We start from the raw sequence: 12,721 nt of genomic DNA on the forward strand, positions 1-12,721 counted from the left end.
ATACTTAAGGTAAACCTTATTTTTATTCAAAAAGTGTTACAGTCTGCAAGAAACAGTATTTGGTCTCTCAGCAAGAAACAAACTTTATTTACAGAGTATGACTTAAAATGTAGTCCCTGTTTTTATAAAGTACTTTCCCTAAGCCTTGTAGCCCTAATGGCATGACTTGAAGCTTCCCCAAACTGTGATTGTTTCATCAGGGCCCCAACGAACTCTTCGATTTGAGCCGTGCTTTTAGTTACAGACTTATGCAGCTTTATATGCAACAAAGGAGGTGAACTCACATCGCAAAATATTGCATAGAATGAAGTATCTTGTGCATGCTGCAAATGACTGATTCCTGGTTCTTTAAAAATGTAAATGACAGCATCAGCTATTAGGACGAATCAATTTAAAAGTTCCTGAAGGGTCAGGAACAAACCACTTTTCCCAGAGGTCAGTGTGAACACTAGGGTGATCCCAAGGCTTGTATCTTCCATTCCAGTGAAGTAACTTGGCTTCATGAAGAAAGTGCTCTGAGTACCTGGCATCTGGACTCCAGCCTATAGAGGGGGAAATTAGATAGATTTTTATGGAGCCCTTACTGGAAAACTCTTCACTCTTTAAACAAAATAGTGCGGCTTTCCTCCAGTTCATCATAAACACTTGCTTAACACTGTCATTTGCAGCATCCTCCCATCTATGTCTACTCAGAAGTAAGTCCCATTGAGTTCAGCAGGACTTGCTCCCAGATAAGTGGGCATAGGATTACACTAAATACTTAACTATGGCTTGTTCACACTCCATAGCTATATTTAAATAATTCCAGAAAGCTGTACCTGTGCACCATAAAGGAACTTTACCTGTGTACCAGGATTTCATCTCCCTGCCATGCCCCATTTGCACCACATTTTGGAGAACAACAGATTTAATTTGCAAAGAAGAAATCTGATGTATGTGCTGTCTCTCTCAGTCTGCCCAGCTTAAAACTATACAGGTGCAGTACAGGTAAAGAGAACCCTGACCGTTAGGTCCAGTTGCGGACGACTCTGGGGTTGCGCCGCTCATCTCGCTCTGTAGGCTGAGGGAGCCGGCGTTTGTCTGCAGACAGCTTCCGGGTCATGTGGCCAGCATGACTAAGCCACTTCTGGCGAACCAGAGCAGCGCACAGAAACACCATTTACCTTCCCGCCGGAGCGGTACCTATTTATCTACTTGCACTTTGACATGCTTTTGAACTGCTAGGTTAGCAGTTGTTGTTGTTTAGTCGTTTAGTCGTGTCCGACTCTTCGTGACCCCATGGACCAGAGAACGCCAGGCACTCCTGTCCTCCACTGCCCCCCGCAGCTTGGTCAGACTCATGCTGGTAACCTCGAAAACACTATCCAACCATCTCGTCCTCTGTCGCCCCCTTCTCCTTGTGCCCTCCATCTTTCCCAACATCAGGGTCTTCTCCAGGGAGTCTTCTCTTCTCATGAGGTGGCCAAAGTGCAAGAAGCAAATACAATATCATTCTAAGGAACCCTTAAAGGCCTTTTGCATTTTTGTTTTAGCTTGCACAACTCCAAGTCTCAAACTTACCTAGATGTCGGATATGCCATAAAGGATTAATATGTGAATATTTCTCATGGAATACAATGAGCATTGGAGAAGTGGCCACACCTCCAGCAAGAGTGCTGCTGTACAGATTTTCTCTGAAAAAGATATCAACGGGAATTGAAAGATCTGTTTAGAATACCTTTTCAATGAATAGCGAGGCACAGCACAATTTATTTAGATGAGAAGAGCTTTTGAAATAGTTGTGAAACTGAAGCTTAGGATTCCTTTTCATTTAAGTTTGCAAGTCTGGAATATTACATGATAGTATAAATGCTATCGGGACGCAGGTGGCGCTGTGGGTAAAAGCCTCAGCGCCTAGGGCTTACCGATCGAAAGGTCGGCGGTTCGAATCCCTGCGGCGGGGTGCGCTCCCGTCGTTCGGTCCCAGCGCCTGCCAACCTAGCAGTTCGAAAGCACCCTCGGGTGCAAGTAGATAAATAGGGACCGCTTACTAGCGGGAAGGTAAACGGCGTTTCCGTGTGCGGCTCTGGCTCGCCAGAGCAGCGATGTCACGCTGGCCACGTGACCCGGAAGTGTCTCCGGACAGTGCTGGCCCCTGGCCTCTTAAGTGAGATGGGCGCACAACCCCAGAGTCTGTCAAGACTGGCCCGTACGGGCAGGGGTACCTTTACCTTTATAAATGCTATCATTGATAAGCTCTCTGAGCATATTCCTTCATTTCAAAAGGATGTGCTGAAGTAAAGGAAGCTGATTTAATTTTATTGCATTTATAACCTGCTTCTTTTCTATCTTGGAACCTGAGGTGTTGCTACAGCCAGCACTGGCCAGACCCAGACCTGCTTAGCCTCAGGAAGCTGGTGACCTCATGTGCCTTTAGACAATACCCTGGGGTGGCTTTAGTCTGCTGCATCATTGACTTGAAAACTGGGCTTTTTGTGATGATACTGAGATTTTAAAAAACAAACAAAAAAACATCAGAATCGATCCAGCCTACAACTTGTATGTAGAGTACCATCCTCCTAGGGTGCATATGAGAAAGCTATCACATTGATCACCTTTAATGGTCCATTCAAGCGCTGAGTGTATTGCTGGCGCAAGCATAACTCCCAAGCTAGCCTGCTGTGAACACCAAGCAGAGAATTTGCAGTGTGTATGCTAGTCTACACCAGACCCAGGGAGGATATGAGAGAGAGAGAGAGAGCGCGTGCGCACTGTTTATACATACTCTACATTTTTCTGCATCCATTTCTCTAATTGCTTTGTGATTCGTTGGTGCTTCCATTCCGTCATATTTGCAACAATGACACCAGGATTAAAGGAACACGTGCTGGGACTTATGCCAAGATCTCGGATTGTTTGTTTTCGGTAGTCCAGAAACCCCATATAGGTATTCTAGGGGGAAGAACAAAACGTGATTACTATAAATTAACCTAGGTATTCTCAAAAGTTTATATATGTGAGTGGTACTAGCTCATTCCATGTCCCAGGTTTTCAGAGCAGGGGGTGGTAGTTGAGGAAGAGAACAGAAGACATGTTTGGGGACTTGGGGAGGCAAGTTTATTAGCTTGTATTTCTTTTTATTTTATTAGGATTCATATCATGGTGGGTCACAACAGATTGAAAGACAACATTGTGAACATGGAAAATAAAATATAATTGCAGAATCCATTGCTTGATGCAAGTAGTAAAGAGTCACACAGGCTATGCAGCCTGAAAGTCAATTAAATAGCTCATTCCCATTGTGCTGATAACACCTTGTGTCAAGCACCTCTGATTTTCTGCAGGCTTTTTATGGAGCTCTCCCAGAAGGTCTGCAGGTTTCTCAGCCTGCCTCCCTCATACCAGTGCAGCACCAGAAATCCAATTTTTCCAATGCCCGCCCCCTCAGGTCCCAGAGATTAATGTGAAGAAGAAGTGGGAAGAAATATGAACTCAGGAGAATGAGTCGGGAAATACATGAGTTTTTTTGTGCTGCAAGGACTTCTTACCTGCATTCCGATGCTTCTCACAATTTCATGAGTGGAAGGCAAATCACAGTCATCCGAAAAAGCTGCCGCATGCCCACGGGCTAGTTTGGTGTCATACAGATCTTGGATGTCACCTAAAGAAAAACCAGGCCTATTCAGAAGCCCCATAAGTCTGTACGCATTACCATGTTAACTGTCTTTACTGCTCACCCGTTTCTGATGCAAAAACCTGCTACCCTCTAAGGATTTCAGTGTGTAGCATTGAGGGCCGGCTTTAGCAGATGTGGTGCCAGGGTGCAAATATCCACCCAGCGCCCCCAAATTACCATGCTTAGTGTTGGGGTGGCCGTAGCTGTGCACTGCCAGCCATCGGGGGGGGGGTGCAACTCTCCCCCATGCCACTGCGGGAGAAGAGTGATGTCCACAGAGGCTTGGGAGGGAAGCTGTGCACCCACCAGCCTTATAGTTGGCGGGGCGCAGCTGGCGGGCATGTAGGGAAAGGGGAGGCCGATGGCAAAGCCGCACAGCTCCCCCCACTTGCTGGGGTGCCTCTGCAAGGCTGCCGCCCTGGCGGAACACACCACTAAGCCCTGTGGGAAAGGCGGCTCTGGTAGCATTACTACCTCTGTTTTCAAAATTTGGGGCACAGGGCTGAGCAAAGGAATCCATTCCAGATCTCATTTTTGGTGATGATAGACCTACAGAATATAGGCTTTGGTTGGGATTTTCAACTTCCTAGGGCTTATTTTTCTGGACAAACAACTTACCTTGCACAATCACATCATCGTCGAGATATATCACTTTTTCATGTTCATGAATAAGCAGAGGGAGGTAAAACCGCACAAAGTTTAGCTGTTGAAATTAAAAAGGGAGTCAGCAAAGTAGAAGACATAAGACATTCAACATTATATTTCATATACTCAGTTTAAAATATTCATCATTCAAGCAATATCCTGTTGGGGGTAGAGTGCATTATAATAACACATAACGCATAGGGGTGTGTCTGTGTGTTTTGCTGGTTTAAGTTATAAAAAATAATGTTTCTTGGACTCAAACCTGCCTGAAAAACACGAACTCTCCAATCCTCAGTGGTGGAGGGAAAGCAGACCTGGGTAATAACCAGCCTTTGTGTTTTCAGAAAGCAGGAGTAGCCATTGTTTCTTTGTCCCAGCATCACTCACAGGTGTGTGATCTGATGAAGGCAGTATGCAGCAGAGATTTAGGGCACTCCCAGTCAATCTTTTTGATATTTCAGGCTGATTTGTTTGCAGGGAGATTGGAGGGGCTTTTCTGGATGGGGTGAGGGTGTGCTCAGTTATGCTCTCTGTGTGCACTTGGGCAAAGAGAGGGGGTGGGGAGAGAGAGAGAGAGAGAGAGAGAGAGAGAGAGAGAGAGAGAGAGAGAGATGCATGTGCAGTTTGTGTATGTGTGATCTATGTAAGACACAGTGGGAGAGATGCATTTGGGAAGAGAGTGAGGGAGATATGTATGTGTGGCTGTTTATATGTGAAGTGCTTGAGTTTGTGAGAGAGACACAGAGATGCATGTGTGTCTGTGGCTTGTATGTGTCCAGAGAGTGTGTGCACGCACACGTGCCGTATGTACAAGAGACCATGACTGTGTATATTTTCCCTGGTCCTCCCTGCTGTTACTAGGCAGCAACAGCACTGCCTAATAGTTTTCCACTACCAGGACCAAAAAGACACAGATAACTTCCCACCACAAACAATTAGCTTGTTGGGAAGGGAGCAGCAATGACTGTACTCCTCTCCTTTCGTGTTATGCTATGTGCCCCAGGGCAGACATTTTGTGACTGGTGCCCACAGAAATTTGAAATGTGCCTGCTGGCCCAAAAAGTTTGGAGACCCCCATTCTACGGACGTCTGCATACTCACAGGTTGAAGTAACTCGGGCCGTGCTGCATCTGGCCTCATTTTCCCTTTTAGCACCATGGGGTTGAATTCCACAATTTTAAACCTTATATCTTTCAGTTTGGAATTTTCAATCCACTTTCTAGATGCAAAAGAGAGAGAAAAGGAATATATGACAGAACACCTTAAGCGATGAGTGTCTTTGTTGCTTCCCTTGCTGCTCATTCTATCCCCTTATCCCTGGTCATATTGCCATTCCATTTCTCTACAGACGGTACTTTTTCTGCAATATGGTGGAATATGGAATAGCGGGAGAGAATATGATGGGCAATTTCTAAGCCCCCCCCCCAAACTCTGAGCTCCAAATGACATTCTTCAGTCACCTGAAGTGTCCAATGTTTCAGCTTACTGGTGTGACCTTCCATATAGAATTCCAACAGGTCCTGGGATTAAGATATTTGATCTTCCGCCCCTTGCTCAGCTGGCTCACCACTATTCTAAGCTTTAGACATAGTTTTGCCTTGCATTGTCACATACTAGCACGTGAGCTGAGGAAACTGCTCATCGTCTTTTGACTGCTTAGACAGCATCCCAGCAGGACTCCTACTGCTCTGCTAGCTCAGCCATTCCCATGTGGGGCAGACAACAAATTACATGGCTCTTCAGCTGCCGGATCCTAAGCACAGAATTGAGCCCTGTATTTCCCCATCACATTCTTTTCACCTGATATGCGGAATGCCATTCTTTAGTCCAACTACGTAGAACAAGACATTGGAATCGGTGTTGCTGTAAATGCTGCTGATTGCTGCTATCGCTGCACCCATTCTGCCTGCAGCAGCACATATCACCACAGGGATTTCTTCTTCCATTTCCTCAGGGCTCTCCAAATCAACTGGTAAGAATAACAATAAAAAGAGTAACAACCACCACCATATGTGTTATCACACACAATTTATATCATTCTGCTACAACTAGCACTTTATGGAAGTCCCTTAAAGAGTGGGGTAGAGAGTAGTGTTCACAGAATAATAGAATTTTAGGGCTGGGAGGGACCCCAAGAGGCATCTAATCTTCCTGCCTGCAATGCAAGAATGTCAGCTAAAGAATCCCTGACAGTGTTGCTGAAAATCAATTCTATCTGAGTATCTAAGTTTGTGGAATTCACTGCCCTTGTATATTAGGCAGGCGTATTCTGTGTTTAGTTTAAGATGCCCTTTAAAACATTGTTATTTACACAAGGTTACCTTACACAGCGCGTGTGGCACTGTGGGTTAAACCACAGAGCATAAGACTTGCCGATCAGAAGGTTGGCAGTTCGAATCCCTGTGATGGGGTGAGCTCCTGTTGCTCGGTCCCTGCTCCTGCCACCCTAGCAGTTCGAAAGCACGTCATGTGCAAGTAGATAAATAGAGACCACTCTGGCGGGAAGGTAAACGGTGTTTCTGTGTGCTGCTCTGGTTTGCCAGAAGCAGCTTAGTCATGCTGGCCACATGACCCAGAAGCTGTCTGCAGACAAACGCCAGCTCCCTCGGCCTATAGAGCAAGATGAGGGTGCAACCCCAGAGTCGGTCACGACTGGACCTAATGGTCAGGGTTCTCTTTACCTTTACCTTTTTACCTTGCCACATGACCCTGCTTTCTGTTGTTCTGTTCTTTGCTTCTTTATGCTTTTACCTTTAATTTCATATTGATTTTATGTACACCACTTTGAGAATATATTTTTTATTGATTTAGTGGTATAGAATGTATGTATGCATAAATAGATCAACAAACAAACAAACAACAAACAAACAAACAAACAAACAAATAATAAGACAGCCTAAATGAAATTGGCATGTCTATCTCCTAATGTGCCATTTGGGTTTGTTACATTTTGTATAACTGATGTTCCTGGCTGCTGTATTTCCTTCTGATATTGTATCTGCGCTCATACCTATGCAGAAGTCACTTTCTTATCCCGTGTAAGAACATCAGTATAAGGAAATATGGCAACTAGGCCTGAAATATTGTCAGCCACTAAGAGCTGAAAAGGGTACAGAAACAATATCAACAGGGAAAGCGACAGAAGCGTGGATTCTATTATCCTGTATTACAAACAGAAATTATTCAGTCTTGGCAATGTACAAAAAGAAACAGATTCTAACTATAGGGGCCTACCTGGATCATTCTTGAGCATGGTGGATGGCATCTTGTGAACTTTATTATATAGGATGGCACAGAGAGTCAAAACAAGAAGGAACAGTAGGATCTGGTTAACTGAAATGGAAAAGAAGCTGGTTAATAATATTATATTCACAGTAACAATCCTTAGCATGTTTACTCAGAATTTGATGGAACTTTAGTGTATTTCAGCTAGCAACTTGACAGTGCAATCTTATTTGCTCAGAAGTATGGTCTCGATGAGGTTTACTCCATCGAGTAAACCTCGATAGATTTCCTACATATAATAAAAATGTAAGAGTATCATCACACTACAATTTGCTTGGCCAAAGGCAGTTGGTGCTGCAAACTACAATATGACAAGAGGCAGTGGATGAGTAGCCCAGGACAGCAATAGAGCGACAGCTATAACAGGCCACAGCAGCACCCCAGCAGCCACCTTGCTCTGCTGGCTCCTAGCTCCTCCACCTGCCGGGCCTGGGGCCCCTGCCCCTGAGCATCTGGACCCCCAGACTTGCCAGTGCTGCTACTGGCTACCTTCTCCCTCACCAGCCAGTTTTGACTGCCACCAATTTGGAGCATGGGAAGGCGGCTGGCCTGGTAATCTGCTGCTACTGATTAGCGTGAAGAGTCAACCAGGATGGGGTGGCAGCAGCTGATTCTCAGACCAGCAGATGGCCATTTCTTACCTCCTTCCCTTGCTTCTCCTGCTACTAGCCTGACTCATCATCCCACTTGGAAGCAGCAGCATGAGGTGGAAAGGGGAAGGTCTTAGCTCCCTCAGTGTGCTATCGCAGGTCCTGATACTGAACACCAGATGCTGCTCACTGTTGCCTTGCTGCCAGTGGCGTAGCGTGGGGGGTGCAAGGGGGGCCGGCCGCACCGGGCGCAACATCTGGGGGTTAGGGTTAGGGGGCGCAAATCCACGGGTTAGGGGGCACAAATCCACGGGTTAGGGGGTGCAAATTACTTGCCTTGCCCCAGGTGCTGACAACCCACGCTACGCCACTGCTTGCTGCCAACCTCTGCAACCATCTACGGACAACGCTGCAGATATTCAAAAACTTCTCTCCCCCCTACCACTAGTAGGGACTCTTCTACAGACTTCAGTTCCAAACCAGGGATCTAATTATTTAAATAAACTCTCCGCCCCAAAGGTGTCTTACTTTTTCGTAAGAGAGCCATACGGTCCTTTCTTTTGGTCTCAATCTGTGGTCGAAAGAAGAAACAGGAGACAAAGATGAGAAGGCAAAAATAATCCACATTTAGTATGTACTAAATGTTACTGGCTGAAACCCCAATAACGTTAGGTTTTGCCTTTGACTTGAATGGAAAGCATCTTAAATCTACCCAGCAGAGGTAGAGGTGCATTCCAGGAGCAAACTCAATGCATTTAACCCTCTGCCATTAAAAAAAAATAAGAAAAGAACATAACTTGGTCTTATTCTTCAATACAGAGCCACAAATGTGAAGTGGTCCTTTTTGAGAAGATGTAGGAAAGACATGAACATCTTTCTGAGCCCTCACTGTGGTGCAATACCTACCACATCTGCTTTCTTCCCATTCATGCAAGGTTACTATATATGGGTTGAATCCATTGCCCTCACCTGCACAATCTTTTTGTTCCTCTGTTATATCCCTTAATATAAACCATGGGGCGGAATGGTCCAGCTTATGGCCTGACTATACATACCTGAGCTGTGAGAGTGATACATGCATTTGTTTTGACTTGATATATCTACACTTGAACCAATTTCTATATTGTCTCTGTATACAGCAAAACTTGAGCTTATGTTAGTCTCAGCCTGAGTCTGAGAATGGTATCATAAGGGGAGCTACAACTTTGAGTGGGGATTCTGAGAACCAGCCACCTTTCTTTTGATAGTTATGCACAGTCAGGTAACCCCTATATCTGTCATATACCTAGACACGTAGAGGATCTAACTACAGATGCCATATAGCTTGAGGACTGCAATCGCACACTGGATTAACATATCTGAGGCCTAGGAGGTGGGAGAGAGAAACAGTCGCTCCTATAAGGTGTTATAATAATTTTAAGGTCTTATACATATATATAATTTTTGTTGTTGTTTAGTCGTTTAATCATGTCCGACTCTTCGTGACCCCATGGACCAGAACACGCCAGGCACTTCTGTCTTCCACTGCCTCCCGCAGTTTGGTCAAACTCATGCTGGTAGCTTCGAGAACACTGTCCAACCATCTCGTCCTCTGTCGTCCCCTTCTCCTTGTGCCCTCCATCTGTCCCAACATCAGGGTCTTTTCCAGGGAGTTTTCTCTTCTCATGAGGTGGCCAAAGTATTGGAGCCTCAGCTTCAGGAGCTGATTTCCTTAAGAATGGATAGGTTTGATCTTCTTGCAGTCCATGGGACTCTCAAGAGTCTCCTTCAGCACCATAATTCAAAAGCATCAATTCTTTGGCGATCAGCCTTCTTTATGGTCCAGCTCTCACTTCCATACATTACTACTGGGAAAACCATAGCTTTAACTATACGGACCTTTGTCAGCAAGGTGATGACTAATAGATGTTCATAAATTTACCAAGCAAACACATACAAATATGTAAACCACATGTCTGAAAACCACAGAAAAGTCCTGAAACCATTTTCTCACTCCCAAAATGACATCAAATATTTATCTGCAAGGTCGAAGGAAATGGGAAATCTCCCCATTGTCTCTTTCATAAATCCTGTCTAAAGGGCACATTTAAGATATGAATAGGGTGTGGACCTGTGACCTGGATTCAGGAATTGAGTAGTTATCACAACAAAAGAGTGGCCAGGATGCCCAGGTAATCCAATCAGGTAACCTGGCAGAAAGGAAGAAACAACACACCCAGATTTCCGCCCCTTCTCTGATGTATTAAGGGGGCCACACCCCTTCTGTGATGCATGTATGATGTTTCTGGGGGGTTGTCTTGGACTCCAGGGCGGGCAATTTAAAATGTATATATAAGGGATTGCGCGCACGGCTTGGGGTCGCTCCCCCCCTCCTGTGTGTGTGTGGGAGCACCCTGTTGCAACAGCTTTAATAAAGATCAGGCTTACCAGCTGCTTTGCTTCTCAATATTCTCTGTTGGTCTCTGTTATTTTCTCCTACCGATAGAGAACCTACAAAAGGATGGGCTCTTGGGTACCTCATAAGGGAAAAGGAGCAGTTTTTTTTTCTCATAACAAAGGCAAAAGTCCCCCAGAGAACAACTTCCCTAAGGCTGGACCCCCCCCCCCACATAGTTCCATTTAATTCTTTAAACTCTTTCCTTTGCCTCTAGCAACCACTCACTTTGACTAAGTTCTGTAAAGGGAAAAAACATGGGGGGATCATGAAAGGCCTTCACAAGACTGAATAATGCCATCTATAGAGGCCTTTAGTTGTGAATCTCAGCTTTGTGTCTTATCTACAGAGTAGGTGCTTTGGAAGAACTGTGCTTGGAAAGAATTGCTTGGGTCTGTGTTTACATTGATTTCAGCTATTTAACCAGCATCAGATTCAGCCACCATTTAAAGGAAATAAAAAATTACTCAGAGATGGCATTACTTGCCACAGCTCTAGCCATAAAATTATGAATTTTTTTATAATTCTCATTTGAAAAGTTTTTTATGATCCTATATTTGATTTTCTATAATAAGATGATATTGTCTCTTATGGTGATTCATCAATACTGTAATTACATGTTCCCCAAATCTGTAGAGATTTTTTTCCTGAAATATTGCAGAAGGAAAAATTAAGCTTTCTGTTACAAGGAACTTATCAGTTCACAACTTAGAAGGTAGCTTTTCCTTTTGCAGTGAAGGCCTCCAGCTTTACCCCAAAATATCTGGAATCCATTTCAGACAATTGTGGTGATTCTTAGTTTTAAGGGCATAAATTCATTCCGACATGTATCTCCCTACTTTTAAATTAATCAATAATGCTTACTTTTTTAAAGTTGTTTTAGTAAAAACAAAAACAATATATGTTAGCTTTATCTGGATTTTAAATCTTTTATTTTGTTCTATTTTCGTAAATTCTATTTTTTTCTGACTCTCTCTTTTTCTCTCTTTGTCTCTCTCTCACACACACATATGAGAGAGAGAGAGAGAGAGAGAGAGAGAGAGAGATATGAAGTAATTCCCATGGGGGTTGTCCAAAAAGAAAGGATAGAATTTGGGAGGGTTTGCTCACCACCAGAATAAACAAATAAATCCCTGTGTGGAGAGAGCCCCGTGTGGAACAGTGCTCTCAGAACTGCATACACAACCAGGTTTCAGTAACACGCACAAAGAACTAACTCATTTTGATCCAAGAAAATATCATATATCTGAAACCTCTTTTTTGGCACGCAGGAAACATGCATTTTCCATTTTCAGGCATGGAAATTCTACTCAGTTATTACTGTAAGTAAATAAAACATCGCTGGTGTCCCAAACCATCTGCAGTCATTGAAGCTACAAGTGTTTTCGCACAAAACAACCTCAATCTGTGTAACTTGCACCAGATTCTAAAATCTAGGATCTGAACTTTAGGAGACCCATAGTAAAAAACACAGCGCTATTTGTTTAATATGTGTATGGGGGGGGGGCAGGAGTTTTCATTTTTGGAAAATGAGATCATGTCAGCTCATTGCTTTTAATACATTTACTGGAACACTTGGGAAATGGTTACTGAATATTGACAATCTCCAGACACAATTGCAAGATCGTATGGCAAAACTAGAGAGTGCAGAAACAGAAATTGTGACTGCCATAATTTCCTGCAGAATTAAATGTTTTACCTTTCAAAGGCAGCTCGGCAATAGGGAATTTTCTCCAGAAAGAAATAACTGCAAGGCAAGTTCCCTAGGTAGCTGGATGGTCCAGTGCCGTAAACATTCACTCCAGAAGTTCCCCTTTCATGGGCTCGCCGTTGAAATCCTGCAGTCGAGAGTCTTGAAGGTTCTCTGCAGTTCCTGCAAAAGTACTTTGATGGAGAAGTGTCTTTCAAAATTCTTTTGTGGTTGACTTGGGACTGCTTTTTCTTCCCTTCCTTTGCTGCTACGTAGCTACCCGGAATCCAGACCTTGCCCTGCTGGAGTTTATGTGGAGAGAGCCACATAAACTGCTTCCAGATGTGCTGAACGATGCGGCTCCAGAAGTGGCGGACTTTCCTCCTCCCACTCTTGGTTGATCCTCATCAGACAGAAAATTC

The 12,721-nt window shown here is 44.2% G+C and overlaps 1 protein-coding gene across 2 annotated transcripts; it reads right to left on the reverse strand.

Moving 5' to 3' along the window:
• Window position 1: 1 nt before the first annotated feature.
• Window positions 2-12,721, reverse strand: GLT8D2 (glycosyltransferase 8 domain containing 2). Of its 2 annotated transcripts, XM_079992963.1 has the most exons (11): window positions 12,309-12,721; window positions 10,603-10,665; window positions 8,704-8,746; window positions 7,535-7,633; window positions 6,101-6,269; window positions 5,402-5,519; window positions 4,274-4,358; window positions 3,528-3,640; window positions 2,765-2,931; window positions 1,561-1,673; window positions 2-542 (listed from the first exon to the last, which is right to left on the reverse strand). In XM_079992963.1, the coding sequence occupies exons 3-11, from the start codon at window positions 8,720-8,722 to the stop codon at window positions 370-372; spliced, it is 1,056 nt and encodes a 351-aa protein (XP_079849089.1). In that variant the 5' UTR covers window positions 8,723-8,746; window positions 10,603-10,665; window positions 12,309-12,721; the 3' UTR covers window positions 2-369. The 2 variants fall into 2 exon arrangements, with proteins under 2 accessions (XP_079849089.1, XP_079849088.1); XM_079992962.1 differs by lacking the exon at window positions 10,603-10,665 and having other exon boundaries at window positions 12,309-12,719.

The sequence above is a fragment of the Podarcis cretensis genome (assembly GCF_951804945.1).
Source record: "Podarcis cretensis genome assembly, chromosome: 10".
NCBI lineage: Eukaryota > Metazoa > Chordata > Lepidosauria > Squamata > Lacertidae > Podarcis > Podarcis cretensis.